This window comes from Bidens hawaiensis, unplaced genomic scaffold, assembly GCF_021521415.1.
Source record: "Bidens hawaiensis isolate Kalapana, Puna unplaced genomic scaffold, B.hawaiensis_p1.1 tig00004525_1, whole genome shotgun sequence".
NCBI classification, from domain to species: domain Eukaryota; kingdom Viridiplantae; phylum Streptophyta; class Magnoliopsida; order Asterales; family Asteraceae; genus Bidens; species Bidens hawaiensis.
In genome coordinates, this window is record NW_027491273.1 from 863,229 (window position 1) to 887,367 (window position 24,139).

Consider the following 24,139-nt stretch of genomic DNA (forward strand, 5'->3'; position numbering starts at 1 on the left):
TATATATGAAAGTGATTTTGTTGTAACAACAATGTCATGAACAGATGTACAATAATTTACCAAATGAAAGTGAGTATTTTGTTTCATTTTCTTGAGATGCAGGCATGGTTTAAAAAAACGGTCTGAGGCGGTGCCTCAAGGCGCGCCTCGAGACGAGGCGGTGAGAAAACGAATATGAGGCGGCGCCTCACATGGTTCTTTAATGCGTACGCCTCTATGGTCTGAGGCGGTGAAATCTGAGTGAGGCGGTAGAAGTGTTGGAAATGATTTCAATGGCCAATTGTTAGGGTTAAATGGAGCAAAATGTGTACCTAGAACATGCTGAGGTCTTCAAACGGCGCTTAGAACCCAAGTTTTGTTTCCATTGCTATCTTAACCCTAGTTTTTATATTTTCTAAAGCACGTTCTTTCCTTTTAACCTTTTTTTTCATAAAACTTCATTTTTTAACCCCAAGTTTACATCTTTATTAAATTTAACCTAGACTTTAATACACAAATTTATACCTTATATTTAATTTTTTATAAAATATATATTTTTTATACTTATCTTTTATTCCGCCTCTGGCTTACGCCTCGTTTCGCCTCGAGGCATACGCCTCATGAGGCTCAGGGAAACGCCTCGAGGCACGATTCCGTACTTTTAAACCTTGGATGCAGGAAGCAACTACCAAGAATTTTAAGATCATGCTACAACTTAATTCATATAAATTTTAATAGCAATGATCTAACAGAAAATATAATACAAGAAACATGAAAACTTTACCTCTACAGCCGGATTGAATGATTTGGTTGTATACTTATCATCAACTTTTATCATCAACTTACACCTTCCTCATGAAAAGTTTCACTTACAGTATACTTTTCATCTTTCATCAAATTAATCAATCCTCCTAATGTGGCATATATTTCCTCCGTTTTCCCATTCGATACATCCTTCGATATAAAACTTTGCATTCCACCTGGCGTTTCAATCCAACTACAACCCGCAATCTTCTTCAACCCGACATTATTTAACATCAATCTAACATTTTCAGCCTCTTCCCATCTTCCCGCGTGTGAATACAAATTAGCCATTATAACATAGTTCCCCGTATTTTCAGGCTCAATCTCAAACAACTGATCAAAAGCAAATTTCCCAATTTCCACATCACCAGAAACCGACGCCCCATTCAGCAGCGCGCCCCAAACTCTTGCACTCGGTTCAAAAGGCATTTTATTTATGAAATCTATAGCTTCATTAAGCCTTAATGCCCGACTTAATACACCTACCATACAAGCATAATGCTCCATTAACGGATGTATATTATACACCTTTAACATACTGTTAAATATCCTCAACGCTTCATCTACTAAACCAGAATGCGCACAAGCTGATAAAACTGATGTGAATGTAACAGGATCCAGCTGTATGTGTTCGTTAATCATGTTATTAAATAAATCTAGTGCTGACTGTACCTCACCGTGAGCAGCATATGCAGATATTAACGATGTATATATAACAACACTCTTCTTTTTTGATCGGTTAAAAACTATCTGTGCACCTTTAAGATAACCTAACTTAGCATATGTATCGATAATTGCAGTTGCTACATAGATATTTTTGTCATAGATGTTTCTGATCGCATACGCATGCATCTCTTTCCCTCCTTTTAGATTTGATAAATGTGAAAGTGTAGGAAAAATATTCGAAAGTGTTACCGTATCCGGTTTGAACCCGTTCATCTGCATTTCATTAAATAAATCGAGTACTTCTTCATAGTGTCGGTTTTGAAATTGCCCTGATATCACAGCATTCCAAGTACTTAAACTCGGTTTATCCATTTCTCTAAAAAGATTCATAGCTTTATCCACAAAACCGTGAAGCATGTATCCATATATCATCGATCCATAACTAATCTCATCTTTCTCACTCGTTTCATCGAAAATCTGTTTAGCGTAATCCAAGCTACCGCATTTCGCATACATTGCGATGAACGCATTGCAAACCGTGAGATCTAATTTAACCTCATTATCCAACACATACTTATGAACCTTCATTCCCAAATCAAGATCGTTCGACTGCGCACACGCTTGCAGCACACTAATAACAGTAAACTCGTTCGGTTTCACATCTTCCGAACACATCATCTCGAAATACAACTCTTTGCATTCATCATAAAATCCCGCTTTCGAATACCCCGCCACCATCGAATTCCACGACACAAGATCTTTACACAGCGTACAATCAAACAACCTTCTCGCTAAAACAATCTCATCGCACCTACAATAAAACGTTATCATCGCGTTCACAACAAAAGCATCCCGGTCCAACCCGTTCCGTACAATATAACAATGCAACACCTTACAAAGACTAGTTTCATAACCTAAACAAGACAAAGCCTTCAACACACAAGTAACCGTAAAATTATCAGGTTTAACCCACATCGAGGAACACGATAAAAACCCCGAAAAGAGGTTTACAGTGTCGGTATACCGGGCATTCATCGAATAGCCCATGATCAATGCGTTCCAAGAGAATGTGTTTCTTTGGGGAATTTGGTCGAACACCTGGTGTGCATAACAAAGATTGTGGGCTTTTGAGTAGCAAGTGATGAGCTTTGAAGCCAAGAAGTTGTCTAATGTGACGCCGGAGATGATGAGCTTGGCGTGGAGGAGTTTGGCGCGGCGGAGGTGACGGTGGTCGGTGCAGTGTTGGATTAAGCGGCCGTATGCAGTGTAGTTGAAGTTCATTGGGGATGAATTGGGTTGTGGCGGGTGGGGTTTGAATTTGGTTAAGTTTTGATGTCTCATTGGTTTTGATTTGAAAAGCTAAGAATAAAGCTTGTAACTTGCATCCATTTATTTAGGTGATTTTGTTTGTTTGGGCTAAAGCTAGTGGGGCGCGGATGGGGGGCGCGGCCACCTGGCTACCACGTTGGCGCGGATGGGGGGCGCGGGGCAGTCCGTGTGGGGTGACCGTTGGGGAGAGCCGTTGGGTATTAAAATAAAAAAAAAATTCAAACTTATTATAAATATAACAATTCATTTTTTTTTAAATCATCTATCTCATTCTCTTTCTCTCAATATTTCTACTAATACCTCTCATTTGATTTTCCAAAGTTTGTTAAAAAATCATGTCGGGTTCGGGAAATTTCAACTACAACGCTTAATTTCAGATGCAGGGGTTGGACTACATATCTGACGAGGCCTTTCAAGATCTAATGGCATCTCAAAACGCGACTTATTTCAACTCGGATACACAACCCGAGTTTTCCGTTCCGGAGACACAACCCAAATTTTCCGTTCCGGAGACACAACCGGTACCGGATAAACCCACAAAACGCTCTCACAAAGGTAAGAAAACAAATAAAACTGGAGAAGCGGGCGGTTCATCGACACCGGCTGTGACGAAGCGAAAGTCTACTCCTGGGAAAAAGGATGAAAAATTAGCGTTGGCTAGAGGTTGGATTGAGATATCTCAAGATCGAAACGAGGGTAATTATTTTTTGGTGCATTTTTTTTTATTTAAATTTTTAGTTTTTGTTTGCAATTTACTAAAGTTTTGTTATTTTTTTTATATCCAACTTCATAAACATCGAGTATTTTGGAGCAAAGTTCGGGAATTGTTTTATGAGCAAGTGGGGAGTAGGGACCGAACCGATAATATGATATCGGGTCAGTGGTCCGATATTCGTAAGTTTGTAGGATTATTTACCAACCTACATAACCGAAATGCAAACCGAATGCAACAGAGTGGGTCCGATGATCTTCAAGTTTTTCAATTCACTTGCGACGAGTGGAAAGCGGAGGTGTTAAGAAAGTACGGGATGGTGAAGACGTTTGACGAGCGCTACTTGTGGGACGTGCTCAAGAAGTGCTCGAAATGGATTATGTTAGTTACTCTGGATGCGGATGTCGGAAAAGAATCGGCTAAATGTACGAAAACTAGCGAGTCCGGCTCCTACGCCTCTTCTAGCGGCTCGGAGACTCAAATTAACTTCGACCTAAACTTGTCCGAGGGCGATTTGAAAGAGCAAGGCTCTAGCCGCCCCCGGGTAGGGAACGTGGGAAAAGAACCGCCGATCACGACTTCGGAAAAGAGATTGCTAGAATGTCAATTGGTCTCGAGTCGATTGATCAAGCTAAACATAAAAGAAACCGGATAAGGAGTTTAGAATTTCTAGCCAAGGACTTTAGCCACCTACCGCCATCCGACCAAGCGATAATGGAAAAAGAAAAAGATCGTATTCAGAAGGAATTGACGAAAAAAAATTAAAAACGCTATTTTTATGTATTTTTTTTAGAGGTTGTTGCATTTTAAATTTATGTTTTTATTTTCCTTTTTATTTATGTTTTAATGAAATGTTTTAATTTAGTATTATTAATATTTATTTAGGATATAGTATTAAAAAAAAAAAAACTCAACCAAGCCCCGGCTCACCTGGACCATTACACCCTTTGAGGCTTGGTCTGGGGGCTTGGTTGGCATGCCTAGTCAGCGCCACGTGTCATGAAGATGTTGGTTCACTTGGGGCTCAACCAAGCCCCATTACCCTTAGCCTTAGAGGTGGTAAATTTCTGCATAATAATATTTAGTTTTTAACGTTTATAAAATGCTACAATAAACTGATGGTTGTGTATAAATTATGGTAGTGGGTGGTGGTGGACGGTGGTGGTGATGGACGGTGGAGATAGACGGTAATGGTGGTGGATGGTGGACGGTCGTGTTGGTAGACGGTGGGTGGTGGTGGTGGATAGTGGGGTGTTCTTCGGGTTCGTTTTTCAGGTTTTTCGGGTTGGGTTCTTCTAGTTTCAAAGTTTTAAATCTTAACCCGAAACCCAATCCAAATCTCTCACGAATTTTTCGGGTTTTTTTCGGGTTGGGTTAATCGAGTTTCGAGTATCTTAGAAAATGAAACAAAAAACAAAAAAAATTTAAAAACTTCAATACTAAAATTAAATCAACATATTCTTCCTAGCTTGTAACGCAAATAATTAAATAATAAACCAACATAACTTGATAAAATCAAAAAACAATTCAAAAGAAGAGTAAAACTAAGTAACTAAGTCGAACCATAATCGTCTTCAATCAGATGTGATTTGATTGTTCGATTACATTTGTTAATAGTAATAAACGGAAAACATAAATTAACAATAAATAATCAATCCATAATAGTTGGAATGACACCAGCCGATTAGGCTCAGATTCTGATAACTTTATTGATAAAGGCTAAGCCTATACCTAAAAATATATTTAATTACAAAACTAAAAGTTTATTCAGGTTGACCCGAAACTTATAAATCAAACCCTGGAACCAACCCGAATTATTTTGGTTTGGGTTAGTCTTTTTTTGGGTTCGGGTTTTTCAGGTCGGGTTAGTTCACGTACAGGTTTTTTCGGGTTGAGTTTTGGGTTTCGGATAAAAGCGACAGCCTTAGTGGATAGTGGGTGTTGGTAGGTCTGGTGTTTAACCCTTTGCAAACTTTAGAAGATCTTGGAATGGATAGGCCAAATCTGCACAAAAAAGAGTTGTGTAGATGCTTTTTAATGAAATGTCTTCGAAAAAACAAATAGTTTGCATATGACAATTCCTACGCGTGGTCTGCACGGCACAAATAAAATAACCTGCGCAGACCTTTTAAAAAAACAAACAGCACGTTAGTTTCTTTAATATTTTTCATTTTAAGCTTTTGAATTAAGTAATTACTCTACATTTGACATGTGAATCATAAGCTATGCGCATGTTAATCATAAACTATGTGTTATGGGGGTCGAGAACGGCGGGGTGTGAACCCACCACACACTGGGGTGCAGGGAGGGGTGTGGGGACAAGTTGCGAAGCTTGTCACAAGATGTACTGTAACAAATCGAACAGATATCCATCACGTCTCTGCCGCAAGGTGCCGGTTTAACACAACTATAGAGAAATGATCCGGATCTTTTTGGGTTTCCGGCATCGCGGAGGTGTTAGTGCTCCTTCGCGAATCAAGTTTGAGTTACCGAACACGCGATGTTTCCAACTTACACTTTTGTTTTTTCTACTTTGGTTATTAAACTTACTTGTCTTTTATAGTTTGGTCACCAAACTTACTTTGTTTTTTATACTTTGGTTACCGAACTTATAAAGCCAACTTCAAAACTTTTGTCCTTTATATTTTGGCCACCAAACTTTTGACTTTTGCCTCAAGCCACCAAGCTTACTTTTCTCTTATATATATATATATATATATATATATATATATGGGAAGGATATTTTGAGAACCATGTTGAGTTGTAAGAACTTAAGAACTTCCATTCTAGGCCACACATTTAATTAAATGAATTGAAATATGTGGTTGAGATTAAATTTGACAAAAAAGTCAAAGTAGGAGAGAGAATAAATATGTAACTGATTACACTAACTTTTACGTCCGTTACACATGTGTAAAATGTCGACTCGGTGCGTAAAAAATTCTGTAATTTTTTTACGTGTATGTAACCTACATATATTACGTCTGTATAAAAAAAGTTCGAAAAAAAATCGTTAAACTAAGTTCTTTCAAGTTCTTAAAACTCAAAGGGGTTCTCATTTGAAATATCCCATATATATATATATCTAACTATCTATATAATTGCCTACCATAAAATCCTACGTGTCGTCTTCTGGTCGCTCCCCACCCCCTTTAAAGCACCAGATTTGTTGATTTCTAAATGGTGAGCTCTCATTAATTTAACCCGGTTTTGATTCGTTTATGTTTTAATTTTTGCGGGTCCCGTGGGTCACCAAACCCGAATACCTTTACACGGGTTATGACAGCTTTATAACCCTTTCTCCTTTTCCGTCAAGCATCTCACAGCCGCCTCTCCTTCTTCAACATCGTTGCTTAACTTGGGCTGTTTTTCAATTTCCATTTGGTGATTATCTTTTTTGATCCCTCAATTCCATAAGTTTAATGGAGAGCTACTTTCATTCTTTTGTGGAATTTAACATGGGTTGTAATGTTCTTGGATGTTCAATCTCACCGGATAATCAGATCCGTAACCCAACCATGGGTTTTCAGTTGTGTAACCTCTTCTGATGCAGTTATCCTTCATATTCAGGTATGCACACCAGGTGCTTGATCATTTGTTAACAAGGGATTTGACTTCTTTATGGCATTAATCTCATCAGTTTGTGCATAAATACCAGCACAAATTATTGGATGCATTGTTTATAGGGTTACTTGCAGTTGTTTATATTCTTTTCTGCACTGGCTTGCTTTCTTTGTTATTCTGCGTAAGTCATGTTGTTCTAACTGAAAGCTCATAGGTCATAAAACAAAACTTATATTCCAAAAAAGACATGTTTTGCAGTGATGAATTCGATTAATCAAGTTTTGAATTTTGATGCATAAAATTGCAGGTCTTTATTGTAATATTTTCGATTTCAGTTTAATTTTGGTCTTTAAAATTTGAATTTTGTTTTCCATTCTTGATCATCGTTTTCTGATTTGTATTGGTCTATGTTCATCACAATTTCAATAGGTAACTCACCACCTGTTTTTCTTTGTTTGAAATGATCGTCGATCTTCGTTTGTTATTTACAGTCATAGTTTATTCAAAAAGTCCAGTGTTTGACAAATTTAGGTATTTGATAAAATTAAAGTATGATGCTTCACTATTACGTTTACTTTTACAAACGTTTCTTTGAGTTCTACCCGTTAGATAAGCCATACCCAATAATCCAAGTTTGCCCGTTAGATAATAATAATAATAACCCGAATCGGATAAACTCGGGTTATGTTTTATCTCTAGCGGGCGAACTCTAAGAAGCGCCTTCAATGACTTCACTTTGTACAAAGGAGTTATTAATAGTAATTTTTTTTATTTCAATTTTTGCTATTGATGCACCTAAAGATTAATGTTAATGCACCTAAAGGTTAATGTTTCCTCACATAGGTTCAAAATCGAGTTTTAATGTTTAAAAACAGAGAAAAAAAGATTGCATTTTGGTTTGAGAAATGGGTAAACAGAAAAAAAACAAAAAAGAAAAAAAAGAAGCAAGCTAAAGAAGAAAAACATTTGACCTCCATATGCATATTGGACTATCCATAGGCATACCCAATTTTCTTTTACTAAATAAAAGTCAAATGGGTCTTTAAAATGAATAATATTGTCATTCATTCTTCGATATGTTACATTTACAAATCGATTATATTCATGTAACTGATATAGGTCATATATCGTAATAAACTATTAGCTTTGACTGTCTTAGTTATAATACTAATTGTTTTTTTATCATTTAAAGCATCCATCAATGCATCACGTTATGACGCTAAAAAAGATTTCAGCACTTGGGCCAAATAACGTTGCTCACCCAATCGAATTAGCTTCCTATGATATAAAATAGGTAAATGCTGAATCCATTGCCGTTTTTTGCTTAAATAGTCCAATAGCAAATCAAAGAAGGAATCATGATGGAGAAAAATATATTTATAGGTAGCATTAAAACAGTATCTGGGTAGCCAATAAGTATATCCTTTTTGTTTAGCTAAATATGTTTTAAGTTCTTTACAGATGGTAATGGAAAGTATGACAACAGGTAAACCAACTAATTATGGTATGCTTTCTCTTTGGTTACTGGATGCCAAACAGAGTAATGGGAACGCTTGAGGGCACTCGCTACTTGATTTTGCACTTCTTTCATTTAGTAAATAGGTTTTTGACAGATAGGAGTGGATACATGTAACTAATTATGTATGCGACTTGAAGAATAACATCCAAAAGAGAAGGATTAAAGATTATTCAAAAACTACTTTGGGGTTAATGGTGAATACCGAAGAACAAATAAGTATGTATTTGTGAACAATAAACGGTTAATGTAGGATCTTGCACTATTACATTTACTTTTACAAACTTTTATTTGAGTTCGACCCATTAGATAAACCATAGCCGACTTCAACCCGTTAGAGAAGACAACCTGAATCGGATAAAATCATTTGTTTTTGACTATTTGACCGATGCGGTATTTATGCTCATTTATTTATTTAACGGGTTGAATTGCTGTCATTGTTAGTTGATACTCAACCTTAGCATGGAAATTTGGACTTTCTAACCCATGATGAAATATTTAAGATAGGAGAGCTGCTCAGGGAGCTTGCTTCTAACATTGTGCCACTACATGCATGCATTGTGCCGTTACAGGTATCACTATTAATCTTTACTGAGTAATGCAAACTAAACAAATGATTTTAATAAAAAAAAGAAAAAAAGTAATTGACTGACACATATAATGTTCTATTTGTTATATCAGGCCTTAACAACAACACACCAGCCAATTAAGAAACATGCAAAACTGTTGGGTTATCGCTTGGCCTTACAATGCGAGAGGTGGTCGAAAGTATTCTGAAAATGAGAAGGGGTCAACAAAAAGTCATGAAAATTCATGAATTGCAGTCAATTAAACTAAAGTTGAACATGCCTGCAACTTCAGAGTTATAAATAATTGAAAATGTTGAAGCTCTTGTAATAGCAAATGTTTTTCCTTTTTTTACTGATGGAGGTAATGGATAAAGTAAAATTGCTAGCCAAAGAAAAGGAAGAGGTTGGAGAGGACGCTGGTTTTGAATCTAAATAGCTTTATGTATATACTAATATGGGTGAATGAACATTAAAGATAGTAACACAACAGAATTACCTATTGATAAATCCCTAACTTAGGTCTTTTTTAAAGTGATTCAATTGTGAAATTAAATATCACGACGTATGTATCTAGGGAATGGTCGCTTCAAAGTGAATTCTCAAGAAAAATACAATTGTACAACAACACGACTGATGTTGTTGGATATTGTTATCAAATGTAAGCTGCTAACGATCAGAATTTGTAGTCTGCATATGATAACACTATTGACTTGATAAAGCTCATTGCACAGTTTGACTTTCTAAAAGTCAAACAGTAGATTAGGTGCCATGATTTTTGGACAGTTTTGACTTTTTAAAATCAAACAGTAAATTCAGTGTAAATTTTTAAAGCTGAAAGATAAACTGCCATTTAGCTTCTGTTGTAACATAATTATATGTGCTTTTGCATTTTGTAATCTGCACTGTTAGGTAATTTTTTGTTCAATTGAATAGCATTACACAAATGCAAGTTTTAAGTGAAGGGTATAAACGTTATAAAACGTTCTTGGTGGAAAAAAAATGTGAATGAAAGATCCCACTGAATTGAATTGGGTCTAGGAATCTAAAAAATAGTGAGAATTTTTTATCTCTCTATATCTCCTCCTGATTTATTAGAACTAAAAGAATTCTATTTAAGCATCTCATTGTTTTAGTTGAAAGATTCCATTTGAATTGGAATCTGGTCATTCACTATGACTCTCTAAGCATCCATGGCTGAATGGTTAAAGCACCCAACTCATAATTGGCAAATTCGTAGGTTCAATTCCCAATGGATGCACGCCAATGGGACCCTTCAATAAGTCTATTGCCGCTCGTGGACCGGCAGGTGTCTGGGCAGGAATCAACCCAACCTAAATAGCCTAACTGTGAACTTTAGCTCCAATCCAACTATAAACTTATTAGTCTCAATGGAAAGAGTCCAAATATATTAACGTAATAAACTATACGTCTTAAATCAAAACAAAACTCGGTTGAAAATAAAACAAATCGTTAGAAAAATAAAATTGCAAAATAATTAAAAACAAAAACTATACAATCCCGCGTAACACGCGGGCTAAAAGCTAGTATATACACACACACACACACACCGAAACTCAACTGTCAAAACTCATAATCTTGTAGAAATCAGATTACCGAAACTTTGAAATTCGACGGTGTATCACCAACGGATTTTGATTGAGCATTTGAGCATTCTCATTTGTTTCATACATAGGATATCTCCTAATCATGAGTAAGTCATGAAGATTAGTTACATGCTACTCAACTTATTGCATGATAACTAAAAAGTAGTCACAGGTTAAACAACTTCAACAAACTTAGTATATTAAAATGCGATGAAAATACAAAGATAACTGCTCCAACTCCATTACAATATATAAGTTATTTTGGGATGTTCTCTACCATCTTATTTTATAAATAAAGTTTCACTTGTGAGGAAAGACACATATATTTTTGATTATTTTGTCATTTAGATTGGATTAAAAAGCAATGATGATAAGTAAGATTTGGTTATTTCAGGACGAGCATGCCCATCTCCTTCGCCATACATGAATTGTGCCGTCCTAGCCATGTTTGATGCATATTCAATGTAGTCACGTGAAAATTGAGTATTAGCACGCACCCGTTCTTTGTTAAGTTTCTTCCATGCGTCCCCAATCAATTCTTTGATGTACCTTCTAGCTTCTTCTCCCGTAGCACCACTCTCATGCATGTAACACTGGATTGATTTTGGAGTGTCGCCTCTTGCCAGTTCATCCTTAAAAGCATTAGAGAATGTATGTGTTTATTTGTTTCTATATTTGATATCATTAGCAAGTTCAGCTTTCAAATAAGTTTTGGTGAAGAAGGTACCATTGAAGATGCCTACCCAACATATACTAATACAAAGTATAGACACAAATATAAAACAATGCATACTGTGGATGTCCCTAAGTCATCAGCGAGTCATAAGATTAGTGACGAGTAGCGATCTAACTCCTCAAAATCTTCCATGTGTTGCAAGATTTCTTGGGTTGCACCAACTGAGGTTGCAAATTTAAAATGCATGAGCAATGCTGGACCAGATATTGATATATAACCATCATCCAAGTACTCTTTGAGTGTTGGTGTATATCCGCTATAGTGCCACCGTGCTTCGACAAGGTAAGTCTTGCATAAATCCGCCCACTACGATATTACCATTCCGAAAAATAAGACAAAGATAAAAAAAAATCAAACATTACACTATTTTTATAGTTTGAGATCAAAGATGGTTTAGTAGTCGAAATCCAAGGGCTTTAAGGTTCAAATCCATTGTATTCCACTTGTCATGAGTTTTGTAGTAATTGTTGTAAATCACCTCCAACAAATTTCTTATTTCATCCTTAAAATGATACGATACTCCGAGTCTTTGCAAATCATCAACCAACTCTAGGGTACTCAACGGGCTTCCCACCTTGCTTTTCATCATCTTCACCGCATCCTTTAGTGTATTCGCTCTCGCCTTGCAATCTTCTCCCTAAATGGTGAGTATATGCATACAAGTATACAACTCATGTTAATTAATTATACATATATAATGCTAGAAATAAATGGAACATGCAAATGAAAATAAATTTGCATGAAATCTTACTGTGAATTTATTAGAAAGTGATTGAACATAATCAAATGACCATAACGATGGCGCATAGTTTACTGATCTTCTAGGGATGGGTTCAATCGCTGTAACAGCCTTCGTGGTGTCATGCGCCTTTGATGTGGATTGTAATAGCCTTTGGGGTGACGGCTTGCGAAAGTTAAATTGCCTTAACGTGTCATGATGATTTTTGTAATGGAGAATTGAACAAGAAAAAGAACACATTGAAGCCATCTTGCAAGAGAGATGCTAAAAAGTAATTAATAAACTGCTAAAAGATTTGTGTGATTATTGTTATCATGCATGCATGTGTGTATATATAGAGGAAGATAATGGTGGTTGCACTATATTTTAAATTGCATAACTTTATGTTTCATGGACCCATGCATGGCGGACCAATTGTTTATCTTTTGTTAGTATTGACGTATGCATTTGTGCATAACGTGTTTTTCTTTTGAACATTGATTAAAAACCGAGTGCATTCATAAAACAATACAACTTGATCGAAAGAGTAATAATATATATTGTTTGGTTAATTAAGAGCTCCAACGAGCATATTCATTTGTCGGGTCATTAATTAGTGAGTGCATGACCGTCTAGAGGGAGTTAAATTAAGCTAGGGCTTTAGGCCCTTACTTGAATCAGGCCTCCAATTTTTATGTTGGTTATATAAAGGCGATGGATAAGTGTTCAAGTTAGAATAATAACCTACTAAATAATGAAAATAACCCTTAATTTATTTGAAAAGATAAACATATTCGTGGTTAGTTGTTTTGCTTTGTAACAATAAAATTCGAAAAGGCCCTCGATTCCTGTTTTGTTTTAGGCCTCCAACATGATTGAGACGGCCCTGAGTGAGTGGATCAAAATAAAAATCTCAATCTTCGTAAAATAAAGATCACTAGCAAACATACCCGTGCGCTCCTATTTTTAAGGGGGGGGGGGGGGGGGGGTTCCTGCCTCTCCTATTTTTAGGCTCGGAAGTGATAATATATGGTTTTCAATAGCTCAAATCAAACCAGTTTTTAGGATTTATGATCTTTATTTGATGAAAAATATTTTTTTTTTTATGTGTGAGAACTTAATATTAAATTTCAATGTTTTGCCCCCTCCTATTTAAAGTTTAAGTTTAGCCACTGCGTGCGCTGAGGCGGTACTTTGTTCAGTGTCAGTTTAGTTTGTGATGTGGCGAGAGTTTGTTCAGTGTAGGCTTAGTTCGTTGCGTACCGTAAATGTTTTGGTACCATAAACTACGTACACTCACTTTGACTTGAAACCATCATAATTCAAATGATACAATACCAACTCGGTTAACCTCAGGATCACAAAATCAAAACTACCAATTTGAGTCTTGAGAACAAATAACTTTAACTTGAAACATAACTCCCAATTTGCCTTTTGCTAATAATCCTTGAAGTATGCTAAATCAAATTCGGATTATACGTGAAACTCCAAGTTATACCGACCAAAACCTTGAACGAAATATAACACGAAACTTCAAATAATCCCAAAACTTGACACTTTCATGAGCGCACTGCACAAAACCTTGATTTTAAGACTATTGACACTTTCTATATATATATATTTTTTGTAAATTATAATCAAATTCGAGATTTAATCATTTAGACCTTAAAAGTCAAAGAATGCCTAATATATGAAGGTTCCAAAAAATATATTATGTAAGCCAGGTCCATTGATGCATATATAGCAGCCATAGCAGGATGTGTGCCATGAAGTTGTTGTCCAAATAAGCACACTAATACGAAGAAGGTACTCTGCATCACGATATCTATAAATAAAAAAAAAAATTAGAATAAGTACTTACAATCTTAGAATACGGTTAGTTGAACTGACCCAGTATGTATATCCGATATTGTATATATGATAAAATACGATACATATTCTTTCTATAACATTTCGCCAAACAAGAGAGGTGTAACATTCCTCAATGTATATATAGCTGCATGACTTAGAAATATGATAAAAATATTAACTTCAAATAATCAATTTACAGAAACATAAATGATAAATGTAAGCCTAAGTTTTAGAGATAGCAAATTACCTCATTTCTTAAAGGTTGACCGAATTTGAATATATTATAACATGCAGATGCTACCACAAATGCAGATATATATCGAGACATTTAGTGAGCCTATGGAATCCCATATCATCCATTTAATCTACTTTTGTAACAGAATTTCGATTATAATAGATTAATTTAGGAAAATTGGATTTTAATAATCCCAACTTTCTGTTATTAGCCGATAATAATCCCAACTTAGTTTATTCACACAAGTGGTCTCAAATTAAAAAAAATTGGCTCTCAATGGTCTCCCGTTAAAAAAAATCTAACAGCGTTAAGTTTTTCCGAATTTTAAACTGATTTTTTAGGGTTTTTGATCGGAAGAATGATATGAGTCGATTGATGTAAAATTACTTAGCTCGAAACGATACTCCAAACAGCTTAATTTTTGTTAATTTTAAATTTAAACACCCGATTTGAAGCACTAATCAAGCCATTTAAAGCATCATTTCGAGCTAAGTTTTACGTTAATCGACTCGTATCCTCCTTTCGATCAAAAGCCCTAATAAATCAATTTGAAATTCGGAAAAAAAACTTAACGCCGTTAGTTTTTTTTAACGGGGGACCATTGAGAGCCAATTTTTTTTAAATTTTGGACTACTAGTGGGAATAAACAAAGTTATGATTATTATTAGCCAATAACAGAAAATTTGGATTATTAAAGTCCAATTTTCCATTAATTTATCACTCTACATACATATTTCTTTTCTTTTTTTTTTAAAGGATAAATCATTAACTACTTGCAAACCTTCCACTCATAAGGACCATAGTTGCCATCCCTAGTTGTGGCACGACCACTTAACATTTAACTTGATTCTAAGAATAACTGTATTCACAACCTAATTCAATCCAGCTTTTCAATAAAAAGCTAATTTCTCTCTACCTCGATTGTTCCATGCTCCAACGTCTCTTTTAACGGTCATATGACCATTTAAATAAAAAAACAAAAACAAAAACAAAAACAATTAATTAAATCATTTACCTATATTCAAACCAACCGAATTATTCATTCAAAAGTGCAAGTCCGATATTCAGTAGCTAGCATACGGGAGTGTTACGGACGCAAATGAGATGCTAAATATGTCAGAAAGAATGTCAATTAACATTCCCGTATGCTTGCTGATGGGTAAATTGCTCTTCACGTGAGGAGCACACTAATGGGTTTAACGATCTGAGATAACGGTGTTATTGTGGTTGGGTTTAATTGCAAGTGAAAACAAAACTATTGGACAAATATCATAAATGTGAAACTTTTGAACTAAAACCGCAACTTTCTCTGAATATGTTATACTCCATCCCTAATATATTTCCTCTATATTAGAGATTAAAGATTAGTCCCGAACACAATTACACCCTTTTTCATTACATAGGGAATTTATTTAACATTGAAGTTCAATAGTCATTAACTTCCCTCCAAAAATCTATATAGCGCACACATATTTGCGATTGAAATTTGTCTCACGTGAGATTAGCAACTAATTATTAGTTACTAAAATACGTTGTATAAAAATGAGCCCAAAATACTACTGGTAACTGAAAAATCAGTCCCTGATATTATGTATTTGAGAGTGATAATTTTGTCTCATGTGAGATTAGCAACTAATTATTAGTTACTAAAATACGTTGCGTAAAAATGTGTCTAAAATACTACTTGTAAGTAAGCAGTTAATGCAGAAAAATATCGGATGTCGGTCAAGGACCGATATATGAGATATCGGTTATCGCAGTGAGATATCGGTGGGATATCAATCATTTTAATATCATGTAAAATTCATATATATAGCAATTTAACACTAATAATTCAATATAGTCTCCTACCATTAATAAATTAACCTTTGCAAATTGCAAAACACTAACAATTGTAAAAAGTAAGAATTGATTAAGACTTAAAACAATAATATTGAACACTAAAATTTGATAATTAAGACTTAAAACACTAATATCGGGAATATCGTGATATATCGATCAAATATTAGTCCAATATCGGTCAAATATCGACCAATATCGTTGATATTATCGATACCGATATTCTGAACTGATATTCTACTTATATATTGCCAAGGGACTGATAACCGATATATCACTGATATATCGATGATATATCGGCAATATCGACTGCATATCTTGTAACTGATAAATCAGTCCCTGATGCTTTAGTCCACGTCAGGGCCGGCCTTATAGTGATGTCGGGTGAAGCTAGGGCTTTAGACCCCTAATAACATACGCCCCTGATTAAAAAGTTTAAATATTTTTATATATAACAATAAAACGTATTAAAATTAGTTTAATGAGAAAACACCAATGCTAGTTGTTGCTCCATGGGTAAGGTGACTTCCGCCTTCTAATCTTAAAAGTTTACATGATTTTATTAGGTTGCAAGTTTTTATAAGTTTTTTCTTTAGTCATGGTTTATTCAATTTTAATGTGTTTCTAATTTTTCCTAGGCCAGGTTTATACAACTTTTTTTTATTGTTGTTGGAAAACCATAACATAAAGTTTGGTGCTTTATATATTCCTTTGATTTGTATTATATAAATCAAAGTCCTTTTTTCAAAACAAAATTGGAAAATTTTTAATTTCATATATCAAAACGATAGTAGCTTAATTTGTAAATTCTATAATTTCATATCTCTAGTTCTTGGTAACATCCTCAATTTTTCTTTTGTTTTAGGCCTCTAAAATAGTTGGGACACCACTGGTTCATATTTGCCACTTAATTTGTGATCTTTATACATATTGTATGACAATATTTAGTAATCATCATAAACTTAGTCTTTCATAATCTTACACGGTATCATAGTCACCCTAAAAAGCCTAAACCTGGTTGTGGAGTCATACTAATAATCCTTAAATAATAATATATTCCCATACTTATCACAATCAAATAAAAGATAAATAAAATTTGAAGTTGGGGCATGTCAGTTGCAGGTGAAGAGGGCGCAGGCCAAGGCGTATTTTGAAAGGAAATATCGAGCATGTATGCAGAGGTTTCAGCAATTGACCCTATGATCGAGGTTGGATTACATTTGGATTTAAACAATTCGGTATGTTTTAGTTTATTATTGATCGAAAAATATCCAAAGAGTATAAATACGCATACAAACCATAAATAAGGAAAATACATCCCAAATAATATATTTTCTATACTTCCCCGCAAGTTGGAGCATGGAGATCACAAATGCCTAACTTGTTGAGTAGAAACCGCAACTGTCTAGAACCAAGAGCTTTCGTGAACAAGTCTGCAATTTGTTCCTTGGTATCAATGTGTAAGGGCTCAATCTCCTTCGACTCCACACGTTCTCTGACAAAGTAGCAATCCATTTCGACATGCTTCGTGTGTTCATGAAAAACGGGATTATTGGCTATGTGTTTAACAGCTAAGTTATCACAAAATAATTGTGTCAGGCCGATCTGGGAAACATCCAAATGTTTCAAGAGCGATCGAACCCATAAAACTTCACTTACTGTCGATGCCATAGCCCGATATTCAGCTTCAGCGGAAGACCTGGATACAACAGACTGCCTTTTCGATTTCCAAGAAATAGGATCCCCACCAAAAAGCAAAACATAACCGGTTCGTGATCGTCGTGTATCTTGACACCCAAGCCAATCCGAATCTGTATAGCCAATGAGATTCACCACACCATTTTTTGGAAGTAAAATACCTTGACCAGGAGTGGACTTCAAGTATCTGAGAATTCTTATAGTTGCTTCCATATGATTCTGTCGAGGATCAGAAACGAATTGACTTAGAACGTTGACTGAATAAGTTATGTCAGGTCTAGTGGCTTGTAAATAGAGGAGTTGACCCACTAATCGCCTATACTTTCCAGCATCCACACACACTTCTTCATCATCCCTACCAAGTTTGGTTTTCTGTTCCATAGGGAAAGCACTTGGTTTACAACCCAACATGCCACTATCTTCTAAGATGTCCATCACATATTTTCTTTGGCTTGGAACAAGGCCATCTTTTGTTTGTGCTACTTCAATTCCCAGAAAATATTTTAGAACACCAAGATCTTTGATACTGAATTTTCTATCAAGAAAATTCTTTGTTTCTTCAATTTTCTTTGAGTTGTTACCCATAATGATAACATCATCTACATAAATAAGAGCTGCCACCAAGATACTTGTTGTTTTAAATATAAAAAATGAGTGATCTGGTTTGGATTGTTTAAAGACAAACTCATGCAATGCAGATATAAACTTTTGATACCAATTCCTGGATGTCTGTTTCAGACCATAGAGGGATTTCTTCAGTTTACAAACCTTTCTTTCCTTCCCTTTATCAAAACCTTGTGGGATCTTCATATAAATTTCTTTCCAATTCGCCATGCAAAAATGCATTATTGACATCCAAATGATGAATTATCCAATTTTTCTTTATTGCAACTGCCAAGAGTGTACGAATGGTAACAAGTTTTGCCACCGGGGCAAAAGTGTCATGGAAGTCAATACCTTCCATTTGAGTGAAACCCTTTGCCACCAACCTTGCTTTGTATCTTTCTATCTCTCCATTTGGCTTGTATTTTAATTTGTACACCCACTTTGAATCTATGGCTCGTTTTCCCTGTGGTAGATCCTCAAGGGTCCATGTGCCATTAGTCTCAAGTGCCTGTATTTCTTTCCCCATCGCCTCTATCCAATTTGCATGCTGAACAGCTTGCTTGAAAGTCTTTGGCTCATCACTCAAACTAATGGCCGTTAAGAAAGCTTTATGCGAATCAGAAAATTTATCATAAGAAATAAAATTGGCAATAGGGTATACCGTCGAGGATTGTTGATTAGACTCGGATGAAGCTCTATCAATGGATGGCGGGAGATTCACAACATAATCATTGAATCGAGCAGGACGAGTTATACTTCGTTTTTCCCTGATGGGCTTTTCAGTTTCTGTTTGGTTCATGGGCTCGGTCACATTGGCTTGCCCAATATTTTCAGCTTGGGCCATGGGTTCTACCACTTGGGTAGGCCCTTCATTTTGTGGCAAATTGCCACAGTTTTTATCATTTTGCATAACAACATCACCTTCATGCATATTCTCTTCCACGTCATTGTTTGGGCTATCGGGTTCCGTCTCATTTTCTTCATGTGGATTGCTCGTGTTTATGTGTGGATTTTGATCATCATAATACCATGTTGGAAACTCGAAAATTTCTGGTTCCTCATCTTCCTCATGGTCAATGTGTGAGTCATAAGGAAATGTGTTTTCAACAAACCTCACGTCTCTAGACACAATTATCTTCCCATTCTTTACATCATACATCTTGTAACCCTTGGTACCCCATGGATAACCCAAAAATATTCCCGGTCTCCCCCGTTCCTCAAACTTGTCACCCCTCATTTCAATGCTACGATAGTATGCAAGGCACCCAAAAATCTTTAAACTTTCATAATCAAGTTTTTGCCCATAGACGATCTCATAAGGAGTCTTATTTTGAATAATTTCCGAAGGAAGCCGGTTTATAATGTAGGCTACTGTCATGATGCATTCTCCCCAAAAACGCGTGGGCAACCTGGCTTCAAATTTCAAAGCCCTTGCCGTTTCGAGGAGATGACGGTGTTTTCGCCCCACCACTCCGTTTTTTTGCGGGGTATGTGGACATGTGGTCTCTAGAAGAATACCATGCTCAGTATAAAAATTGAGCATTCTGTTCGAGGTGAATTCACATCCATTGTCACTTCTAATTCTCTTGACATTCTTATTAAACTGTGTGTTAATCATTTTGTGAAAAGCAATTAAAGCATCACTCGCTTCTGACTTGTGTTTTAAAAAGAACACCCACACCAACCGACTAAAATCATCAACTATGGTTAAAAAATAGTTGGCACCTGTGAGTGATGAAGTTCTTCCCCAAATATCACAATGTAAAAGCTCAAAACAACTTTGGTTTTTTATTGAACTTAGTGGAAAAGGTAGTCTGGAAAAATTTAGCTCTAGTGCAAGAATCACAAAACGTACCATTTGTTCTCAAAGAGTCATTCTTAACAAAATCCAGAGTACAAAGTTTTCCATGCGAAGCATGTCCAAGACGTTTATGCCATAAGTCACTAACAATTGCCATTACTTTTCTCTCGCTTCCCACCATACTTATCTGATAGAGTCCTTGTTTGCATTTACCCATCCCAATCAACTTTCTCGAGTTCAAGGCATGCATAACACATAATTCAGGGAAAAAAGTTACAGCGCATTGTAAATCATTCGCTAAACGACTAACTGATAGGAGATTGCAAGTAAACGTTGGAACGTGTAAAACATTCTTAATTTCTATTCCGTTGGGTAAGATGCATGATCCTCTTCCTTCCACTGGAATGGATGAACCGTTGGGAATAGTAACAGGCAACTCATGTGTCCTTTTCAAATCATTATTAAACCAATCGAGCCTATGGGTTATGTGATCGGTAGCACCTGAATCCACAACCCACTTGCTACTAGCGTCGAATTTACCTTCCATGTTGGTGATAAGTGGAACCTTGCCTTTAGGAGCAAACATTCTCAAAAATTGTTTGTATTGTACGTTGTTTAAACCGGGAATAGGGATGTTATGTTTTTCTCTTTCTACTGACATGCTTATTATTATTATTATTACAAACTCCAAAGTTAAATTGCAACACCTTCTTATAAAAAAATAACCACACCAACCTTCTTTGAAACAAGTTCTTCCTGACCACACACTACAGCTCGAATTCCAACTTCTCTTTTTTTTTTTTTTTTTAATTTCTCCCCTTTCCCTTCTTTAGTTTTGATTCAAGGTTGTGATGGATGACGATTAGGAGAGAGGCCAGATATTGAGTGGTCGACGATGGGATCGGTGATGACCGTGAACAACTCCGACGAGTCCCTGTAGATTGAAGATACTTGATTCGAGTTTTCCGGCGGTGGGATTATGATGGTGCAGGTCGTCGGTGGTGGAGTTTGGTTAGGATTTAGGTGATGAGCAGATGGTTATGGTTTGCCAGGGATGAAGGCTGTAGGATGGCAGCGGTGGTGTGGACCAGCGGCTGTGACTGTTTAGGGTTTAGGTTGGTTCGAGCGGTGGGATACCCGCTCTGATACCATAAACAATTCGGTATGTTTTAGTTTATTATTGATAAAAAATACCCAAAGAGTATAAATACGCATACAAACCATAAATAAAGAAAATACATCCCAAATAATATATTTTCTATAGGATTTGTATGTTATCTTGTAAAGGACCATTTTTATTAGTGAACCCTTTCTTTTTCGTTAAGAGTAACTCAAATGTGCATTTGTTTTTGCGCTTTAAAGGGAATACAAAAAAAGGTTTTCTTTAGGGGAAAGTCATTTGATCATCATCCAAATCATAGCTCAGACCCGGATCTTGAAAATTTTCTTACATTTTTAACCATAATATCAAATCACCTTAATATAAAGAATTATTAGAAAATAATGATGAAAGGAAAAATAAATTAAATGAGCAAACTTGGTGCACGAGGTCCTCGCTTGCGGTGGGTGGGACCACCTTGGGGCTTGATGTATGCATCTAATGTGCATTTTTGTAAGGGTTGTGTTAATGACTCGAACCCAAGACATTCTAGTCACACAACAATTTATACGGTGACTCCAAAGTCGGCCCCTAAATAAATATCAATTGATGCGTTTTCAAGATCCACCGGTTACACATCCATTAAAGATCTCAACGACATCACCTTGTCCGACTCGATGCCATCTGAACGAGTGATCTTCTTCCATCACATTTTGTTTGTATATGAAGAAATATCCTTCTTCTGGTAACCTAAACCCCACCCCTTGATGTCTTACCTTCTCTAGCTCCTTTCTCAACTCGCCCACATTGCTCGAAGGATTCACCTCCAACCCGATCTTTTCCCCACATTTTGACATCACATAGACCTTCATTTTCTTCATGTTTAAACCACAAAGAGGTGGTGCGTGTGGTGGCGGTGGCGGTGGCTTAAGTGTCATATCCACTTCGGAACCATCAACAAGTTGGCACTCATGCAAACTCTTGTGATCATGCAATTCATTCCCATTTGCATAAACAACTATTCTGCTTAATGGGATCCCTTCCACTTCATTCATCTTCTCTTTAATCTTTAAAACCGAATCATTCACGTCCATTTCTATTAACACACCAGACGGGTTCACAATGATTTTCATCTTGTGGGACGAAGATGGCGAATGAGTTTCTTCAGTTTTGACCTTGGTGGTGGCTTGTGGCGGCTGTTGAACATCAGTGGTGGTTGTGGTGATAAGCTTAAGACGTGATCCGTCTAAGATATCGGACGTGTGAATGTTGAGATCGTTGGGTAGGGGTTTTCCATTAAATTTTAGGGTTTGTTCTTGAGCAGGAATGCCATGGTACTTTGTCACCTTTTCTTTTACTTCTTGAATGGTATCAAAGTAGCCAACTTCAACAGTGAACGACACACCTTTGTCCGCATCAAAAAACAAATCCATAACGAAAAGATATTCAAGAACAAAGTGTTAGAAGACGTAGCATTTAATCTGGTGTGTGTGAGAGTGAGAATGTTTTACCGATTCATATGGTTTGGATACGATGAGAATGCATGAAATTGTGGTCATTATTTTTTTACTAGTTGTAGCACATGCCATTAATGAATTTGTGGCTCTCTTTATTTTATTTTTGATTTAAATACAATAAAATAATTGTTAGAATTCTACTTTCATGCTAAATCACACTAATAAAGTGGTGAAATTGTGGTCATGATTTTTCTTACTAGTAGCACATGCCACTATTGTAAGTTTCAGGCAAAAATATGATGGATATGTGGCGCTCCTTATTTTCAGATTTAAATACAATTATTAGAATTCTACTTTCATGCTAACTCATACTAATAAAGTGGTGAAATTGTGGTCATTATTTTTTTTACTAGTTGTAGCACATGCCACTAGTGAAGTTTTCAGGTGAAAATACGATGGATCTGTGGCTCTCCTTATTTTCAGATTTAAATACAATAAAATGATTGTTAGAATTCTACTTGCATGCTAAATCATACTAATAAAGTGGTGAAATTGTGGTCATTATTTATTTACCAGTTGTAGCACATGCCACTAGTGTAAGTTTCAGACGAAAATACGATGGATCTGTGGCTCTCCTTATTTTTCAGCTTTAAACACAATAAAATAATTGTTAGAATTCTACTTTCATGCTAAATCATACTAATAAAGTGGTGAAACTGTGGTCATTATTTTTTTACTAGTTGTAGCACATGTCACTAGTATGCCAACCTATGTATGTGGGGGAAGCTGTTTCTATATTTGACAATGGTCTTCGAAGGGCGATTGAGGACATCGTGGTTTGTGGAGGTCCGTTCTTTGGGGATCTCCAATGGAGGTTGGCATCACTTCCGATCCGTTATGGGGGGTTGGGTCTCTGTTCGGCCGAGGATGTATCTACATATGCTTTTGTGGCTTCGAGAGCACAGTCGTGGTGTTTGCAAGACCATATTCTTCGGGGTTGTGATATTTATGGGTTGGACTCTGATTATGGGTGTGCGATGGATCGTTTACGTACTTCACTTCCAGATTTTGATCTTAGCGGGTTCTCTAATAAGGACACCGCCCCCCTAAAGCCCAACATGTTGTGGCGAGTGCCTTATTTAGTGGAATCGTCAAGAGTTTAGAAGTGAAGTTTGATCTATCCCCTCGCCAAAAGGCGGTGTTTGAATGCCTTCGGGCTCCTCGGGCTCAGGATTTTCTAACGGCCATCCCCATTGAAGGATTAGGCCAACGTATGTCAGGTTTGGAGTATCGGGCTATCCTTAAGTACCGGTTAATGATCCCTATGTTCCCGACGGATGAACCTTGCCCAATTTG

At 36.2% G+C, this 24,139-nt stretch overlaps 1 protein-coding gene and 1 pseudogene across 1 annotated transcript; both read right to left on the minus strand.

Annotated features, from left to right (window-relative positions):
• Window positions 1–816: 816 nt before the first annotated feature.
• LOC143626864 (pentatricopeptide repeat-containing protein At2g37310-like) lies at window positions 817–12,467 on the minus strand (annotated as a pseudogene).
• A 9,292-nt stretch (window positions 12,468–21,759) lies between these two features.
• On the minus strand, window positions 21,760–22,766 carry LOC143626798 (ubiquitin-like protein-NEDD8-like protein RUB3). Its single transcript, XM_077096766.1, has one exon. The coding sequence runs from the start codon at window positions 22,757–22,759 to the stop codon at window positions 21,944–21,946; it is 816 nt and encodes a 271-aa protein (XP_076952881.1). The 5' UTR covers window positions 22,760–22,766; the 3' UTR covers window positions 21,760–21,943.
• Between the last annotated feature and the right edge of the window lie 1,373 nt (window positions 22,767–24,139).